The sequence below is a fragment of the Erpetoichthys calabaricus genome, chromosome 13, assembly GCF_900747795.2.
Source record: "Erpetoichthys calabaricus chromosome 13, fErpCal1.3, whole genome shotgun sequence".
NCBI classification, from domain to species: Eukaryota; Metazoa; Chordata; class Cladistia; order Polypteriformes; family Polypteridae; genus Erpetoichthys; species Erpetoichthys calabaricus.
Window position 1 is genome coordinate 97,748,612 of NC_041406.2, and position 20,284 is coordinate 97,768,895.

A 20,284-nucleotide genomic window follows, 5' to 3' on the forward strand; every position below is an offset into this window, starting at 1 on the left:
AATATCAGAGCAAGACAGAGAGAGAGAAAAGTAAGCTGGGTAGCTTCTCAGCCATCTGCCAATAGCGTCCCTTGTATGAAATCAACTGGGCAAACCAACTGAGGAAGCATGTACCAGAAATTAAAAGACCCATTGTCTGCAGAAATCCACGAACCAGCAAAAAATCCGCGATGTATATTTAAATATGCTTACATATAAAATCTGCGACAGAGTGAAAGGCGAAGCGCGATATAATGACGGATTACCGTATATATGAATTGGTAATTCATAAAGTTGCTTTATAACAATATTTTTACCCCCCAAAAAAAAAAAAAAAAAGGTTTGAGTTAGTGACTATATAAAAGACATGTGGATTATATAACACAAGTATCATGATTTTTTTTTTTCTTTTTGTTAATGGCCATTGTTTGCCGTTGTACAGAATTGCAGACCATCTCCATGAAAGCCTGGAAATAAAAAATTTTCTCAACCACCATTTCAAAGTACATAGGGTAAGTAACATTTAAAAAAAATACCATTTTTGGGTGGAGTATTCCTTTAAGAATCGGCCATATGTTCTTCAGTTAGTGTCCACCAAATTTTTACCAATGACAAATACACACAATTCTTTCCAAACAGGCTTAAAAATGTTCTAGGGATATCAACACACTTTTTTCTTTTAAAAATGGTCAGTTTTTTTTAAAAATAAAAACAACAGATTTAATATATGGAGAAAATATAAACAGTTAATGCAAATTAGATTATGTAATTGTATTTTATTCTTACCTTCCATGAGCTAAAATTAGTTCCATTGCTTCATCTACACGTGCACGGAGTGAATCTTCACTGGCTAAAAGCAGCAATAGTTGTGCTGGAGACAATTCTAACAACATTCCGGTTATTTTACTGGCAAAAGCCTAAGGAAAAAATGCACACAATAATAAAATAAGTAATATCAGTCAAAACTTGCTTAACCAAAGGCGATTTGTCTTTAGTTATAAATGAGGAGGCAAGTGGAATAAGATACCACTGCATTCAGATATAGGTAATTTAACCCTTTAACCGCCAACTCCCCAAATATTCCCCACGCCAGGCGAAATCTGAACAATTTTCGTTTTTTTACATTTTTTTTTACATTTTTTACATTTATTCAAGCAGTATTGACCACTAAATGTTGTGCAAGTTCTAGAAATGGGCAAACACATAATAAAGCACAAAATGTACCTTTTCTCAGGCTTCTGGATTTATTGTCAACTACAAAAACGGAACAGTCAAAAGTAATTCAAAAGTCAAAAGTAGTTCAGTCAATCATAGTTTCATTCCCAGTATTTGAGTTTGCTGTGCCACAGGCCAAAGCAGGGAACTGCACAAAGTCCTGGATTGCTGGGACACTTTGAGCAGAAGGTCTTGACGTCTCTATGCTGACCCTTCTTTGAACAGACATGACAGCGTTTTTCTGAAAGTCCAAAGTCCTTACATTCATCTGGCAACACTGCTGAAATACTACTCATAGGATCCTCTTTGCCAGTGTATACACGAAATCTATAAATGTAACCTGAATTCTCAGCTAAGCAAAACATCTTGATACCAAACCGTGCCCTTTTCAATGGTAGATACTGTCGAAACTGTAAGCGGCCCTTCCACGACAATAAACTTTCATCAACTGCAACTGACGGTCCTGGCATGTAGGGCAACTGAAATGCTTCAAATAAATGATCAATCAAAGGACGTAGCTTGAACAAGTGGTCGCGGTTTGGATCTTTCTTATCTGGCTCGTTTCTGTTGTCCTTCAAATGAAAGAATTTCAGCAGCAAAGAGAATCGGTTACGTGTCATGACAGCTGCAAAAATAGGTGTTGCATACATAGGATCTGTAGACCAGTACATCTCAATATCTGGTTTTCTGATTATTCCCATCAACATCAAAATCCCAATGAATTTTTTCATTTCGTTTTCATCAGTGTCAAACCAAGCACGAACACGGGAATGTGGAGGTAAATTGGGATTTTTCTCAATAAACTGTGCTGCATACAGATTTGTCTGATGAACAAAATGTCTGATCAAATCAGGTGACACAAACAGCTCATAAAACTGCTCAGCAGTGTAATTGTTTACATCAACAATAAAGCCACACGTTCCCTCAAACGAATGCAGAAAAGGTAGTTCACCACGGGCAGCAGCCCAGCTGAGATGCTGGGGATACACCCACTCAGCACCGTCATCCGATGCGTCTTCATTCACAGTATCATGCAGCGCACGTTGCTGCTCATCACTGTCGCTAAAATCTTCTTCAGAACTGCTACAATCATGATCAGAACTGTCCAAAATCGCCTGCAAAGCCTCACTTGAAGTCAGTTTACGTTTCGCCATATTCACAGCTGTTACATGCGAATCACGTCACATGACCGGCCAAAACAACCACAGACTTGTCGAAATACAACGTAGTAATAATACCCACGCCAAACCGTCAGTTATACTACTTGCCAGGCATTCATATAACCACAGGCAAATGTGCCGGATAATTCCGGCAGTATGGCGTTAGCAATAAAACAACGGTGCCGGATATATCCGGCAGAGGGCGGTTAAGGGGTTAAGGAAATGTTCATAAGCATAGAAAAAAAAAAGCAATTTTGTAAACAGAAATAAAAATAAGTAAAAAATAATGTTGGATTTTATTGGGGATTGGTGTGTGTGCTCTGCAGGGCACCACTCTTGTCTACAGTCAAAGCAATGTTGCTAAATAAAGCTAGGCAGCAATTACATGGCTTCTTATAACACTGTGCAGGAGAGTAAGGGGTCCAGAATACGCAAGAGTTAAAATAGTTTCTTAAAGCAAGTACACCTCTATATTGTAATCATACAAACTTACTGGTTGCATTGCCTGTACTCGTGGATAAAGCCTCTCACCCAGTGCCTGTCGATGTGCCGGAAGTGGGTCAGCATCATCACTGGGATTGCCCTCAGATGCTGGCCTAAATGGCCGCGTGTCAATGGAAAGTTGCCTTCTTGAATCTCTGTAATATTAATAAAAACCATACAAAAATACAAGGTTACATTAAAGAGAAATATTGATTAAAGCAAAACTATTTGATCAGCTGAAAGCAATGCATAGAGGAGCAAGCATCCATTCACAGAGTGCGCCAGTGATTCAAAGAGGAGGTGCAACGTCGCAATGATGACAAAGACAAGATCTGCCGGAACTTTGATTCTGTCAAGTAGTGCGGTCCAACGTGAAAGCAATGGCCCCATTCTGAATGAGTGACTGAACACTGGGCATAAATGCAATCCTCTGAAATCTTAATCTTCAAGTTATATACATACACATATACATATAAAAAAAATTGATTATGTAGGAATTCACTCAATGAAGAGTGTCAACTAATAGAAACATGTCATAAGAGACTAATGAAATAAGATGCATAAAAGAAAAGGATGGTTTGTGAAGGTGGTAACAGTAAGTGCATAATCAATGGCACATTTTTATTACCATAGCTCTCTGGCTTAGAGATCTTGCTTTAGGATCATGAAAGCAGGCAACCAGAAAAGTACTGGAACAAAACTAGTGCTGGGAAATGCATAAATACAAGACTGGTAGAAGTTCATCCAGGAAATACAATACAATACAGTTTATTTTTGTATAGCCCAAAATCACACAGGAAGTGCCGCAATGGGCTTTAACAGGCCCTGCCTCTTGACAGCCCCCCAGCCTTGACTCTCTAAGAAGACAAGGAAAAACTCCCAAAAAAACCTTGTAGGGAAAAATAGAAGAAATGTATGCAACAACAACAAAAAAAAAAATTAGCTCACTCATACTTGAAAAGAAAAAGATAAAAGCCATAGGCAAATTTGCAAAAAAAAAAAAAAAAATGAACACAAGTGACAATATAAGCAAAGGGGGATGTTTTAGAAATTGTATTATGAAGAGGAAGAAGAAATTAGGAAACGAGGAGCTAAAGGCATGAATAACTAAACAACACTGTGATGCAGGTAGAAGAAAACAGTTTGAGTGAAAGTGATGCTGGTCAACAATAAAATCATGCTGCCAAGGATGGACAAAATTAAGAATGGAACATAGGCAACTAATAGGCGGTTTGTGTAAACCTAGTTATAACTGTTAAGACTATTGGTGCAGGGTTGCATTGAGAACTGCAACTTTCAAAAATGAACACCTTACTTCTGAACATAGGTTTATATCTTCTGATTGGATTGCTTGTACAACATTCATATTCCAACCCGTACTGGTTTGCTGTTGGCCATTGCTGCTAGAGGTAACCCTAGTTAAGTTCTCTTTACAGCAAATTGCAAATTTCCTCTCATTGAAGTTTGTGTCTTTGTTACTGAAGATATTTCTTGTTAATGACCAGACAAATGATATTAACACCGAAGGAGCTGTTCATCTTTAGCATTAGCTGTTGTCTGTACCAATATCTATTCATTTGCCACTCTCTGTTTGGAATGAGAGCAGAGAAATTTATAGTTGGTAGCCACTACAACATGTATGTTTTATCCTGCACTTTAATAAACAAGAATTTCTTTTTTTTATTAGGTATGTCACCTTATTGTATCCAAATACAGTGGAACCTTGGGTAACGAACGTCTCTGAACACATACAAATTGGGTTACGACCAAAAAGTTCGCCAAACGTTTGCATCTGTTCACGATCACACACTCAGGTGACAAACAAGCCAGTTTCCCTTCCAGTTCGTACGCGCCAATGATTTCCGCAAGTGTTCAGTCTCCCCTTGTGCATTCGCTGTGAACTCTTTGTGCTCTAGTTCGTTTCCCTTCCGGTTTGTAAGCGCCAGTGATTTACGCACATGTTCAGTCTCTCCCTGTACAGTATACGGTGGTCCAGATCTAATTATGCAATTTTCATTACGCTATAACTTATTCATTTTATTACATAGCTCACGTCAATAGGCCAGTTTAAAATAAATAATTGCCGCACTACAGCTGCCACATCCTCTTCATAAATAGAAGTGTGAGGCGGCTAAAGGGAGGAAAAAGAAAAGAAAGATGGAGGTTGCAGAGTGAGGAAGTAAGCAGGAAGCAATGTGGAAAGAACTGGAGCGAGCTAGCGCATGCTCGCAGGCAGGCAGCTGGACAGTGAGCCCAAGCAGGGGTGTTTAGCCAACACTCGGCGAGGCAGAAGGAAGCGGTCGCTCCAGCTGAGCGATCAAGGAGCTGGAGTGACCAGAAGGACGGCTGGCCGCATAAGGCCGAGAAGGCAGTGGGGGTCACCAGTTAAAGAATGCACCGGGCTTGATTTTTAAAGAGACTGCTTCCAGCATTGTTTTAACCTCGTATTTAATGAAGACTTTTTTCTATTGGATTTTAACCTCCACTTCACTTCTGTTTTTATGGGATTATTTATTTATTGAAGGATTCTGAAAGCACTGCACTTTATTTAATTTGGATTTATGGTTAGTTTTTGTATAAATTAAGGATTTTTCAACTGTGTTTTTTTTTCCCTGTGTTTAAAACTCATTAAAAAAAAAAGTATTTACAGCAAGCAGTTTGTAAGGCTGTAGCGTGAACTCTTGCAATTCTCTGTTCAAGGTTTTCTCAGTGTTATTCAATGATTTTACATTTAGTGTACTATTACACTGTGCATTCTATGGTATAATTAACTATTTTTGTGCTTAAAAATCTTTAAAAAAATATATTTACATACAGTTCATACGGTCTGGAACGGATTAATTGTATTTACATACAATCCTATGGGGGAAGTTACTTCGGGTAACGACCAAATTGGGTTGCGACCAGAGTTTTGGAACGAATTACGGTCGTGACCTGAGGTTCTACTGTAGTGATAATGAGCAAAGAGGAGACAATGGTTCAAATAATTAAGAATATTCCATAGGACCTGTCAATTTCAGTTATATTTGCATAAACTTAATAAATTAAACTTGAATCATTTAAGTACTTGTTACCATTACCATAAAAGGAGGTAACACTAGCTATAAATGAAACAAGCGTCTAATTAAATGCAGAAGCAGCTGTCCAACTTTTTTCAAATTAGCTAGTAACGCTTTCAGAAAGCGTTATGGATCAGCAAAATACTACCTCTCTGCACTTCTGTATTTCTTTCAAAATATTTTACTGAAAAATACTTGTATTTTATGAGACACCGGTACTGTATAATAACTGGGACCTAATAAGCTTTTAGTTTTTTTGTTATTTGTGTCTTACAGATAATTTGGTAGATGCTAAATAATAACTACACTCTGAATGCAGGTGGTTTTGAGTAAATAGCTGCAAATTAGGGGTTCTAATTTTGATAATAAAGTTATCTAAATTAATTTAAAAACAGGACGTTCCATTAGCATCAGAAATTGGGCTCTAATTAAAAAATGGTTCAAATGAATCGCTGTGGGTCCTCTGTTGAAACAGGAAAAACCTTTAGCAACATATTTTCATTAAAAAATTTATTTTTAACAGACAAAAATTGATAAGTACTATGTATCATTTATGGGAGTCAAAAGAACAGATTTGAACAGATTTAAAGATAGTGAACAAATATTCAGTAAGATTATTTGTAACATTGGTGAATTCTGTGTGTTTGCATTAGTTGAGTTACTGCAGAGTCTATATTAGAAATTACAATAATCAGGTTATAACTCAAGAGAAACAGCTCCAAGGTTAACCATGTGTTCAGCCTACAAGCTTTGCACATATCTATATAGATATGTATATTAAGTTAATCGCCAACTTTACACTCGGCTAGCATGAATGAGTATGGGTGCATGGATTGGCACCTCTTTCAAGGTTAGTTTCTGCTTCACACCTGAGGCTGCCAGGACAGGAGTTGTGCTTATGAAAATCCTGAAGTGGATGATCAGGTTAAGATAATAAACAGCGTGCAGTTATAATTCATGTCACTTGATGAAGCTATGGTTAATACTACTTTTGCTTTATTAAAGCAGAGAAATTGTAACAAAATTTAAAAAGGTATGTATGGTATTAGACTGAAGGTGCAACTATACTGGTTGGCTATGGCAAGCATGAGAATATTTTGTGTTTTGAATATGGTACAGTTATTGAAATTATTAGTCTAAGCATAAACAGCTTGACTCATCAGTATATGCTGAATAATAATGAAAAAGTGCAAAGTATTTTTTCTTAGATTTTGATGAGAGTTACGCTGGTCAGGGCTGGTTCCTGCCTTGAAGACCCGTGCCAAGGGTCTATGCTGAGCTAAGGTATATGGTATTGCAACTATTACTTCAGAGCTAATAAAATTTACAAGTTTTAAAACGATTCCATGTAAAGCACAACAGAGAAAAGGGCACAACTCATTTCCAAATTCGGATACAATTATGTACAAGTATTTAAAAAGTACTGTGTTTTATTTGTAGAATTTTCAATTAATTAAAATATAATTTAATGCTGCTCTATAGTTTTAAAAATGTAAATCTCACCTTTGTATTACTGCATAAGAGTGCCATACACAGGGAAATCTCCTTTCATACCCCCCACCCCAACCACTTTTAGCTGTATATCATTACAGTACAATCCCTCTTACCTGGCCTTGCATTAACCGGCCTGTTAAAATAAAATAGAATAAAAAAAATATATATTTAATCCCAAATTCTTCTTTATATTATATGTATGCAATTCCTTCTTTCCGGGAAGGTGAGAGAGGGGTCCTTACTTTCAGAGTGATTTCCGTTTACATATTCTTTTATGAATTTTCCACGGTGCCTTCTTCTTTCTACTTGGCGGCTCCCTTGCTTCTCCCATCGGGCTTCGCAACAGGGGAGTCACCCTACCTGCAGGTGCAGCTGCCTTCCACACTGGTCCGGTAGCCCTCCGATCCCTGGCTACGTTGGGCTCCATCCGGACCGAGACTTGGGTTCTTTCCCCAGCAGCCAGGGCGCTCACACTGGGGCTAAACCAGCCCAAGTCTTCAATACCGGTCACTCCAGCTCCGTGATCGCTCAGCTAGAGCAACCGCTTTCTTCAGCCCCACCAAGTGTCGGCCAAACACTCATCTGCAGGGGTTCACCTCCCAGCTGCCTGCCTTTGCTCCATCGAATCTGCTCTCGCTCGCTCTCTTTCCTTCACCGGCTTTCCTCTATCTGCTTCCTTCTCCATTAACATCCCGTTCTTTCCTGTTCTCCCCCTAGCCACCTCATGCTTCTATTTATCATGGGGGATGTGGGTCAGATGTGGCAATTAGCAGTTCCCGGGAACAATTACGGATGCAGGCGACTCCTCACCTGTGCACTTAAGCTAGGATCGCCTGCATCACGAATTCCCCGGGAACCGATTGGCCACACATACTCGCTAAGCCACGAGTGCGGTGATTATATGTTTAAAATGTGGCTTTTTTGACTTGAGCTGTAGATCCGCTACACCACACTGTCCAGTCGTTGTACAAGAAAAAAACCTGTGTGCAAAATCGTGGATAAAGCCTTGTGGATATGGTTTCTTAAGGAACATTGAAGAGGTACAGTACATACCTTAGAAATATTTTTCTACATGAAAATAGGTATGCGTCAGATTAACCGGCCAAAATGGCAACCGGCCATGGGTCCAGTCCCGAGGTGGCCGGTTAAGAGGGATTGTACTGTATTTTTTTTTTTTTTTTTAGTTTTTATTAATTTTATTGTAATCATTCCATACAAATAGATCAATTTATAACAAAAAAAAAAAAGAAAGAAAAATTGAAAACAAATCAAATCCCACCCCTGAGAAGGAGAGCTTAGCCAAAGGAGAATTGCTTAGGGCTTTTTAATAAGGCAGCAATAAACAAAAAGAAGGTAGAAATATAAATAGGTATATAAAAAATGGAGAAGGAAAATAAATGTGGTAATAGTTATTTCTCTTATTCTAAAATAATATTGATTAGATCCTGCCAGGTTTTAAAAAAGTTCTGTACAGATCCTCTAACTGAGAATTTGATTTTTTCCAATTTCAAATAATATAAAACATCGGTTTCCCACTGACTTATCAGAGGAGAGTTAGGATTCTTCCAATTTAACAAAATATAAGTCTGCGTTCCAAAAGTGTAGTGAATGCAATCACCGTTTCCTTGTCCTCCTCCACTTCAAGTCCGTCTGGAAGAACACCGAACACAGCTGTTAATGGGTTAGGAGGGATTGTGACCCCAAGGCTGTCTGAAAGGCACTTAAAAATTTTGGTCCAAAATGATGTTAGTTTGGTGCAGGCCCAAAACATGTGACCCAGTGAGGCAGGAGCTTGGTTGCAGCGTTCGCAGGTTGGATCTTGCCCTGGAAACATTTTGGACAGTTTTAAGCGAGACAGATGAGCTCGATATATAATTTTTAGTTGAATAATTCTATGTTTTGCGCATATGGAGCTCGAGTGAATTCTCTGCTTTGCTACCTTCCATTCCTTTTCTGATATATTGATTAAGAGATCTTCCCAATGTCCTCTTGGGTCTTTGATAGGTAGGGACTCTAATAAGATTTTATATAATGCGGAAATGGTGTTTAATTCCTCGAAATTGAGCAGTATTTTTTCCAGCATGGTGGAGGGTACGAGGTGAGGAAAATCGGGCAGTTTCCGTTTAACAAAATTTCTAATTTGAAGATAGTGAAAGAAATGTGTAGCTGGGAGGTTGAATTTGGAACGTAATTGTTAAAAATATGCAAATATGTTGTCTATATATAGATCTCTGAGCATTTTAATCCCAAAACTTTTCCAGGTATTAAAAACTGGATATGTTTGTGAGGGTTGAAAGAGGTGGTTCTCTTGCAGAGGTGCCGCGGATAAAAGATTTTTCCATCTTAAAATGCTTTCTAAGTTGGTTCCATATTCTGAGTGAGTAAAGCACAATTGGGTTATTAGTATATCTGCGATAACTTGCATTTATTGGAGCGCAGAGCAGGGAGTATAAAGTACTACTACAGGATTTTACTTCTATTGCGAGCCAAGCCTGTGTATGGTTCATTTTTTTGTGTCCAGGTTTTTATGGCTTGTATGTTTGCTGCCCAGTAATAAAACTGAAAATTAGGTAAAGCCATGCCACCTTCTGCCTGAGGTCTTTGTAGGGTCGCTCTTCGGATACGTGGGTGTTCTGAGTTCCAAATGAATGAGGTTATTGTTGAGTCTAATTGCTTAAAAAATGATTTATTGATATATAATGGAATATTTTGAAATAAAAAAAGTTTAGGAAGGATATTCATCTTAACAACGTTAATTCTTCCGGCTAGAGTGAGATGAAGGGTTGACCATCTATGCAAGTCTTGCTTAATACCCCCCCCATATTCAGGCGGCAAAATTTTGTTGATAAAGAGCCTTAGGGATTGTACTGTACTTTATTTAATTTGTTTCCCCCCTTTATCACACAAAAAACTCAAGATGGGCAATAATTATAGAATAATGAAAATCTCTGTAAATTAGAAGGATTCTTGAGACTGCTGGAAATGTTACCAATTAAAAGTGTTTCTGATTGTTGATGGGGATTACTTTAGCTGTTCAAAAATATGCTGTGTGCAGCTGCCTAAATTTGATTATACTACACTGCAACATTAGGCAGTGATATGCAGAATATAGGAGATAATTAGCTGCTCTGAATACTTTCATTTGGTGTTTTTCTGTTGATGCCCATAACAAACTACCATTTTATATATTAGTGTAAAGGTCATCTTTCTCAAAAAAAACAAGACTTTCATTCTCTACTAAACTAAGAGATGTTCTCTTTCTAAAGGAGGTTTGTGTAGCATTGCTAGAACATCTTTTTAGGGTGGATAATAGTGTACCATTGCTAAAAGTGAAAGAACTATTTAACTGAGCTTCACAATGTAAACCATTTTTGTGAACGCACCTGTCACGATCTCTCCTAGAACCTGCTCTCAAGCCACCACTTCTCCTTTCCCTTTCTCGGTCTCTGTTCCTCAGTCTCTGCATAAGATCTGGATTAAGTAAAATAAAAAGGGTAAATGTATAACCAATCAGGTAAAAGACATTTCATATAGATTGGTTTGTATGGGAAGTTATTGAAAAAGTATGCAACTTACTACTAGTCTGCATTCCTTTGCTAGCATTCTGTATGCAGTCAAGGTTTGGAAGTTTCTCATTGGACAGGAATGCCTGAGCTATAGCTGTGTAGAAACTCCGAGCCACCCCACTACCTTCACCAGGTTCATCTTTGAAAGTAACTTTGACCCTATGCACAGCCATAGGTGTGGTAGTGCATCTGCGTCCAAAATGACTGTTAAGTTGTCTCATTGTTTGCTGAATAAGAAGGTCTCTATCACGATCCACTTCCAGTGCCAAATCTCTTGATTGCTGATTTCGTAATTTCTCCATTTCACGCCGAAACTTTGACTCTTTTACTTCAAAGCCACCAAGCTCTGTTAAGATCTAGACAAAAAAAAAAAAAGATTTATAATTTCACATTAACAGTTTAACAACTAATATAGACACTGACACTATCTTCTGCCATGTACACAATTAAATCAATCTGGAGGTTTTTGCTAATGCACTTTCACTGAAATACTCTAATACTGGCACTAAAGGAAATGTTCATCATGTATTGTGTTCTAATACAAATAGCAGAATGGCACAGAATAGAATAAAAGAACAGAACAATTATTTTAGTAAAAGCTATGACTGGAACATAAAAATGATAATAAATATATTGGTGATGTTATTGATTATTTAACTGCACAAATTTAAGTTTACCTTGTTTGTTCTATTTGCTTAGGCATGATTTTGCCCTACCACCATGTTTACTGCATTTTAAAGCAGTGAATGCTATGGCAAAATTCATACGTACTGAGAGTTGACTAGGTCTTAGTTGAGTTCACTGAGCTACGTAAATGCTTTTTAATTTTACCTCACTATATAATTTTATGGTATGATTTAGTATACGTGTAGAATGAATGACTAACGAACATTTTTACTTTTCTGGGTAAACTGATTAGGATAAATTACCACAAAGATACATACTGATCCAGGTTCTGCCCCAACATCCTCCATAAAGACACGACCAAATAATTCTAAAGACAAACGCCATCTTCCTAGCAGCATGTCATGAGATATGACCATGCCCATAAAACTGCAATGAGGTCTGTAAAATAGGGAAAAAAAAACACTTAACATTACATTGACAAAATTTGTATTTTCTACCATTACATGAACAAAACGCTGATACATTTCTTACCTGAATGAGGTAAGTGGCGGACCTTCACTCTCTGTAAGGCCAATTTCAGCCAAAAGACTACTCTTTAGCTGTGCAGCCAGGTCGTGAGCAGAGGGCCCAGGTTTTGTGCTTTCTGTTTCTTCCTCAGGAAGCATCTGTTCACTGCTGACTTTCTGGCGAGATTGCATACTCATAACATTCTTCATATTTGCAGAATAAGACATCTTTGTAGGGAGAACCTGAACAGTGTGGACCAACGTGACTTATTTTAGAATACTGTTGAGCAGTGTTACAATGTATGTATATGCATAGTTCAATTACTATTTAAAAAAAAAAATGTTGGAGACTCTTAAAATTTCATGAAACCAAGTTAAAACTACAATATCTTTTCACTGATAAGCAAGGCTGTTACAGTATGCCATGATAACATTTCTGATGCAGCTTACCAACAACAAAAAAAAACACGCTAGTACAACATACATATTTAATGGTTTCTTAGTTCACAAACATTGAGAATGGTATTACATTTTACTTTAACTACCAAAGGATAAAAATATTTACCTCAAGACAATTTCTGTCTACTGTCACTTCCATTAACCCCTTGCTGGTATTATAAGATGAAGAATACAGACCCTGGCTTGGACGGCCAAAGAGATCTTCCTTTCTTGCATTTGGCTAATTAAGGGGAAACATGAAGGAAATAAACACAAAATTAATATGAGTTTTCATTTTAAATGTTCACATTCAGAGATACAAACAGTTAGCAATGCTGACATTTGATATCAGTGAATACTAATAGTCAGTAAAATCAACAAGATACAGAAATATCCCCCATGTCTTACAAGCAAAAGGCAGTAACATTTAAGTCTACATCCCACTTTCAGAAAGTCCTATGTAACTATGCTAAGCACACCCCCTACTTTTTGCCTTTACTTTTAGTAGTAGAAGAGTCAATAATGCACATTATAGCTTGAATGTAACTTATGCTTGTAAATAAAAGAAATCATTCTCCCTTGCAAATTGTATGTCTTTTCTTCCATAATGTTCTAAACTGTGCCAATTACAGGAGGGGAGGTTGCTTTTAAACCAGTCAAATCTGTGAGGTCTTGATGGGTGTAAGTTTTACTGGTGATATTAAATATTAATTAGTATACAGTTGGACCTGTTAATATTTATCTTCAATATGCTCGTACTTTACCTTACATTACAATAATTAACTCATCACATACACGCAAATATTCTTATTTAATGTTGTCACAGTTTGCTATGTTTTTTTTGTAAGTTTCAAGATAGAAGAACACAAAAAAACCTAGGAGCAACAATGAGCAATTCCATGTGAGTCAAAGCTGAGGACCAGAAGTTTGCAAAGGCCAAAGAAGGATCATGAAAGTGAAGGGAAAGAAATCACACTCTTTAAGGTATCCAGAGATATGGGTGTCACATGCACCCTCAAACCAGAGGGGCAAGCAAAGAATATTCTTTACTCATTTCCAAAACCCACATGTGAAAAACTCCGTCTTTTTCTGTTAGAAGCATTAATGCTATAGAAGGGCTCTAGACAGAACAACAAGGAAGCCTTGAATCTAGCGAGTCCGTATTACTGAAGTTCTCTTTGAAAAGAGAAAAAAAGAAGGACGCCTACACTCTTATCTAGGACAGGTACTTTCTTTGAATTATCAAAACTGTCTTTGACTAATTCAATCTTCTATTAGAATAATCATAATAAATGGTCATATGTATCAGTGATATCAAATTCAAGGCCTGTGGACCAGACACAGCCCTAGGACCTTCTTCAAGTGGCCCAATTCATCAATGCTCAAAAAATGTTACATACGCGCAACCCCTCCTCTCCCCCCTCTTAGTTTTTCCATAAGACCCCCTTTTAACATGAATTTCGTGTATAGATTGCATCTGTATATAACTTAATCAGATTACATTTACTCCTGGCATTAAACTTCATCTCCAATGTCTGCTCACATCTATCTATGCAGTACAGCAAACCACAGCTACTAACCTGTAGGTAGATTAAGAACTGACTACTAGTGGTAATGGGAAAAAGGGTGACATACCATACTAGCATAAAGAAATTTACTGTTTTAGTGTAATACCAAAGATGTGATAAACTCTTGAAGGAGATCGATCCATCCATCCATCCATTTTCCAACCCGCTGACTCCGAACACAGGGTCACAGGGGTATGCTGGAGCCAATCCCAGCAAACACAGGACACAAGGCAGAAACCAATCCCGGGCAGGGCGCCAACCCACCGCAGGACACACACACACACACACACACCCATACCCCAAGCACACACTAGGGCCAATTTTAGAATCACCAATCCACCTAACCTGCATGCCTTTGGACTGTGGGAGGAAACCGGAGCACCCGGAGGAAACCCATGGGAAGAACATGCAAACTCCACGCAGGGAGATATTCACTCAAATTTACGTAGGCTACTGCTGCCACCCTACTCACTTTTTACAGGTGCAATACCACCAGTGCTGGCCACCTCTCCATGGTTTTACTCTTTATGCTGCCTCTGCCCTGTATAATTCTTCAGTCTTTTCAATTGACTTAATTGTATTAGGTTAGAAAATACATTTGCATTACCATTTATGTTAAATTTGAACACTATCCATTTCTAGCCAACTACAAATGTGTTTTTTTGTGATCCTATCATCAGCATGTTTATTCCTGGTTTTTAAAATGAGCTCAAGTGCCATCAGATTGTGATACACATTAATGCAGATGAAAACATTTACAGCTAAAGCAAAGTACATCCTCTTGCATGTGTCCTGACAGCCACTGTCACTCACGGACAATTTTTTCATTCAGTGCCACTTTTGGTCCTGTGGCTGCCAGCAGCTTTCCTAACACAATGCAGTGTCCAAAAATGAAAAGCTGATAAAAATGAAAGACTTCAAGAGATTTGCAAGGCACAGCATACGACTGTGATGAACACAGAGTCACCTGTATGTTTTTTTTTTTTTTTTGTGAAAAAAATTGTGGCGATATATTGTTGATATTTTCCAACACACGCAGTATATACTGTAAAGTGTTATTTTTAGCCCTCAATAAAATTGAGATTGACACCCCTGATCTAGACTCATTACACTACCTCCAATGGTCACAGTGCACAAACATTACTCAAAATGCTCAAAAAAATAAAAACCAAACACCACTGACAAGTTACTTAATACTTGTGTGTTTCTTTTTGGCTCCTGTTTGAACTATTTGAGCAATGCTAAAATGTAACAAGCAAGAGAAAAAAATGAAGATAACAATACAGCCAAAAGTAAAACATAACTTATTTTTATTTTATAAACTGACACAAAATGCCCCAAGTAGCCAATTATGAAAGCATGGGCCTGTTATCTGTGGAGCTAACGTTTCCATTTATTACAGAGGGACAGTTCATAAAATGTCTGATCTTGTAAGAGATATGTGAAAGACACCGCACCCACAAAAACATTCCATGGGTTCTCACAAGCATCACAGCACAGCCAACACTTACTGCTCACAATACTTCTATTACTGTAGCACAGCAAATGTTAAACCATATAAAGACCAAGACTGTCTTGAATTTTTCACAATTCTTTAAACTGGTTTGTACCACAGTCTCTTACTGGCTGCAAGCATTGGTCAGAAATAAATTTTAAAAAAGCCATCTCATGGACAATTTTGGTTTAGACGGGGAACCAACCATTACATTACACTTCTAAAATAGTTTGGTATCACAACAGAAAGAATATTTTGCTAATATAAAACAGAACAAAAGATGAGGCATGAACAAATACACAGTGAACCAGTAGCATTTGCCTGGCCAACTGATGTTCAGAATATTTGCCTTTCCTTCATTATGCATTATGCTCTAAAAGGTAACACCCACTGACTCATACAATGCGCTAGGTTATAGAATTTGAGTGACATTTTCAATAATCTGGGAGAACTCCAGTACAAAAGGCTGCTAAATTTAGAGGAGCCATCTGAGATGATCTAGACATCTAGCAAGGACTCTCTATTCCCCCCCGAGGTCACCTAGAGACACATAGAACAAGTTGGAGACATTGCACACTTTAGCCGTTCATGGAACAGGATGCCATCTACTAATAGAAGTCCCTTAACAGGATGGAAAATGAAAATTCAAATCTAGGTGCTATACAGAGTGACACAATTACTCTGTTTACAATAGCTGTTTCATCCACGGGCAGTTCAACAGCAACATTTCAACAATTACTATATATGAATTGAAATCATTCTGCCCCCTTAAATAGCAACTAAGAAAGTAAGAATATTACCTGTAATAGATGAGGTTGGTCTGCTAAGGGTATGCCTTCTGCCAGAGGTACTTCAAATGGATTAGGAGGAATGCAGCCTAAAAATGTCATAGAGTCTGAGCGGCGAAAGAAAGGATGGTTTTGGCCAGACTCTGCTGGAATGCTTTCTTCATCTTTATCATTCAGTGTAGAGCCTAAGGGATATTAGCATTTGCTTTAAATATTTAAAATAAGGAATGTTATAAGAACCAAATCTAGTTAGAAAATTGTGAAGGCTGCTTTTGCAAAATATATACCTGAAGTTACTTGCAATAAAGTGTCTTGTTAAAAGATTATATCTAAACACTCAAATTATAAGCAATCAAGTATATAGACAGAACTTTACAATGAACATCTTGACTCGGAGCACTTTAAATAAAAATTAAAAAAAAAAAAAAAAAAAAAAAAAAAAATCACAAACCAGCTATTATTTTCTCACACTAAAATAACTGAGTTGATTCAAAGTAATTGTAAAGTTATAACCAGAAATCTCACTATCACAAATATTAAACATTTTTAAACTAATTTAAATAAATCCAATATCAACCAAGACACACTGAAACTGTCACAGAGGAAGTAATTTTATTAAGAGATTTAAGGACTTAACCAAAAAAAGACCACCACAACAACTTACTCTGATTGGTGTCATCATCATTTTCATGTTCCGAGTCTTCATTATCTAAACCTAGTTCCAGTAACTCTCGGGTCCTAAAAAATTAAGCAGTAGAATCTATACAAGTTTTACTTTTTGAACTGAATTACTGAAATAAATTTTCGATGATATTCTAATTTATCAAGATGCACCTGTATATAATAGTAAATATGTGTTGCCTTGTTTTCAAGTTCTATAACTGATCAGACTTTTTTTTTTTTTTTTTAATGTATTCTGAAAGGATGGGAAGGCAAGGGATTTTTTGTTACTGATCAGCTAAACCCCCACGTTTTGTTACTAGAGCTTTGAATATACAAATGCAAACAATCTCACAACGGCAAATGTCACATACGAAACATAGCATTTACATTAGTACCAGCCTGGCAAAGAATTTTCAAGTAACCTCCTATTGAAAAATTAGTAGTAGATTAATTCCTTTGGTTAGCACTGCCTCACATTTTCTTCAAATGCTTGTAATGAGGGAGATAGCATCTTGCTTAGTATGAAATATTTTCTTCAATATTTTATAAAATATTCTTAAAATCATGACAGTGATTGTGCAAAATTAGAAAGCTCAATATATAAGATTTATTACAGCAAACTATCATAGTACCTTTTTCTTTCTAACTGAGGTGTATCCAGCGTTGTCTGCTGATTCATTGCTTTAATCCAGTAAATAAGTGCTTGAAACACATAAGCTACATGTTTCAATGAACAGACATCCAAAACTGGTAAAACATCTGAATGTTCATCATTATGAGAACGCATCAAGGAGAGAGCATAGTTTAAGAAGTCCCCACGTGCAGACATCATTCCCTGACGGGCGCTTAACAGTGTAGCACGCCTAAAAGAGAAGATTTCATTCATTCTTAGCCAAGATTAAGAAAAATGAAATATGTATGAAAGACATAAATTTACTCAAAGTAAACAAAAACTAAAACCAGAAAAATGCTCCCTTGCTTATAATAGTACAATACCTTCGACTTTCTAAAGTTCTCAAGCTAGCCTCCTCTCTTGCAGTCATCCTTTCTCTTCTCGCCGAGGACTGGGAGGCATGAAGGGGGTGACTAGGGTGACCAGGGTCTCCTGCTGAGGAGATTGCAGAACCATAACGCAGCTGTGCCTCTGTTGAGTCCATGATACTGACCATCCAGTTCCATGTGGGAATAAGTTTTTCTTCAACATAACTCTTGAAAATAGAAAAAAAGTGTACTTATATGTATTAGATAAATAAAATACAAAAAAGAAAAAAAATAAACCATAACTGTCCTTCTCAGGCTGACTGCTGTGAGTAGTAAGGTAAAGGAACCAAGAGTCTTTGGCTTCTGTTAACTGCTTTTCAATCTTTGTTTCTATACTTGGTTATTCTTTTAAGTACTACTTTCAATGTTTCTATTTGCTCACTGTCAGTTATTCTTATACGTAACATTTATTTTAAATCCTTACCAATATGGATGTAATTGGAAGCCATCTTAAAAAAGGCTGGAGGCCACCATGTGATTATGACTTGGCAGTTCCAACTTCCTTTAGTTCCCCAAACAAAAAACAAATAGAGAAAGCACCCAGAAGCCAGCGTACAGGGCATACCCCCCCCCCCCCAACAAGAGATCAGCTGAAGAAGCAATGGTATGGACACTTTGAAATTCTAGGAAGATAAATATGATAGATTCTTAATAAGCATTAATAAACTGTATTCTCTGTATGTGTACACATGTGGGGGGGAAAATGAGCTTGTGTCCAGCAGGATTTCAATCTCTCTTTTTTTCACGTGCTTCAAATCTGAAACTGCAGTAATTGTCAATTCCTAGATTTAAGAAATTATCATCAAGCCACTTAAGATTTTCCTACTATGCTCTAGATGGTGATTAATTTACTCAATGGCAAAGATCAATATATTTTGATCACATCTAAGCAAAACATACCTGTAGGTTAACGGCATCCTGATAAGTAAGTTTGACAGCTGAAGGGATCTGGGAGTATACTAGATGATTATACTTGGGAATTAAGCCCATGAGGTCAGATATCTGACGGATGACTATGCTGTAGGCTCTGGCTAGACTACTGGCGGACGTCAAGTAACTGCTTGAATTGCTTGCTTCAAGAGCTGCAGCAGCAGCAGCAGCACTAGTGCTGATAGCACCACTGCGACGCAGATTAGATGGATCAATATAGATCAAGCCTGTGGAACTGGCTGTTAAAGACAAAGAGGAAAATAATATATTGATAAACAATAATACTACATTATTATGCATTTAATCATTAAATAACATCTAAGGATAGAAATGACAGAATTGCTGTAACAAAACTTAATCTACTTTAGATTACCACACAGATGAAATCTGACAAATTGATAAAGGAAATAATGCAGACATAAAAGCAAACAAATTAAATGTGTATCATGTCAGAAAATGCGTATCAACATGGTTAATAAAAATGTTTTATTCAAACATCGAGTAGCAATCCACTTTTTTTGTGCCAAAGGCCACATCCAGTTAAACAAAAAAAGCATATCATCATCTGCAAAAAGCAATGATGCTAACCCTAGTTTTCGCCAACTGGACACTTTCACATCTTTGACTGTGCCTTGATATTCTGTCCATGAAAACCACAAATAGGAGTTGTGAGAAGACACAGCCTTGACAGAGTTTGACAACAAAAGTGTATAAATTTGACTTAATGGCAAGTATTCAGACATGGCTCTCGCAGCATTCATATAGGGAGCACATATCATGCAAGAGCAGCCCTGTTACCTCATACAACACCTGTCAAGGGACACTATATGCTTTTTCCAAATCTTCAAAGAAACACGAAAACTTTGTTATCACTCTCCCGTGCACTGTACAGCAACCACACCAGGGAGAAGAGCTGGAACTGTGATACCTTTGTAGATGGAATACACCCTCTGGACATATTTCTTAAATATGGGGAACACCACATCAGTCTGCCACCCGTATTCCATGCAACACCGAATAGACATGTTAACCACACAATCCCAACAATGGCCAGAGATTCCCAACAATGTCCAGCGCATTTAGTATCTCTGGCCAGATTTCATCCACTCTAACAGCTTTGCCACCACAAAGTCCTTGAACCACCATAGTAGACTTTAGCAACATTGATAGAATTTTCAACAATTAGATGTGTCCAACACTGCCTCCTGGTAGGAGAAAAATGTCCACCAAGTTGAGGAGTTCTTCAAAGTGTTCTTTCCATTCTTGACAGTT

General features: G+C 37.4%; 1 protein-coding gene across 6 annotated transcripts in view; it reads right to left on the reverse strand.

Annotated features, from left to right (window-relative positions):
• Positions 1-20,284, reverse strand: part of ubr5 (ubiquitin protein ligase E3 component n-recognin 5) — a 128,540-nt gene that overhangs the window by 12,751 nt on the left and 95,505 nt on the right. For all 6 annotated transcript variants that reach the window (XM_028817294.2, XM_028817293.2, XM_028817292.2 and 3 more), the window contains 12 exons: positions 18,983-19,251; positions 18,038-18,249; positions 17,674-17,904; positions 17,043-17,116; positions 16,391-16,563; positions 12,655-12,768; positions 12,115-12,332; positions 11,901-12,021; positions 10,967-11,312; positions 10,774-10,861; positions 2,848-2,992; positions 766-896 (listed from right to left, as the gene is read on the reverse strand). In XM_028817294.2, the coding sequence (XP_028673127.1) occupies positions 766-896; positions 2,848-2,992; positions 10,774-10,861; positions 10,967-11,312; positions 11,901-12,021; positions 12,115-12,332; positions 12,655-12,768; positions 16,391-16,563; positions 17,043-17,116; positions 17,674-17,904; positions 18,038-18,249; positions 18,983-19,251 (2,122 nt within the window). The remainder of the gene's footprint in view (positions 1-765; positions 897-2,847; positions 2,993-10,773; positions 10,862-10,966; positions 11,313-11,900; positions 12,022-12,114; positions 12,333-12,654; positions 12,769-16,390; positions 16,564-17,042; positions 17,117-17,673; positions 17,905-18,037; positions 18,250-18,982; positions 19,252-20,284) is intronic.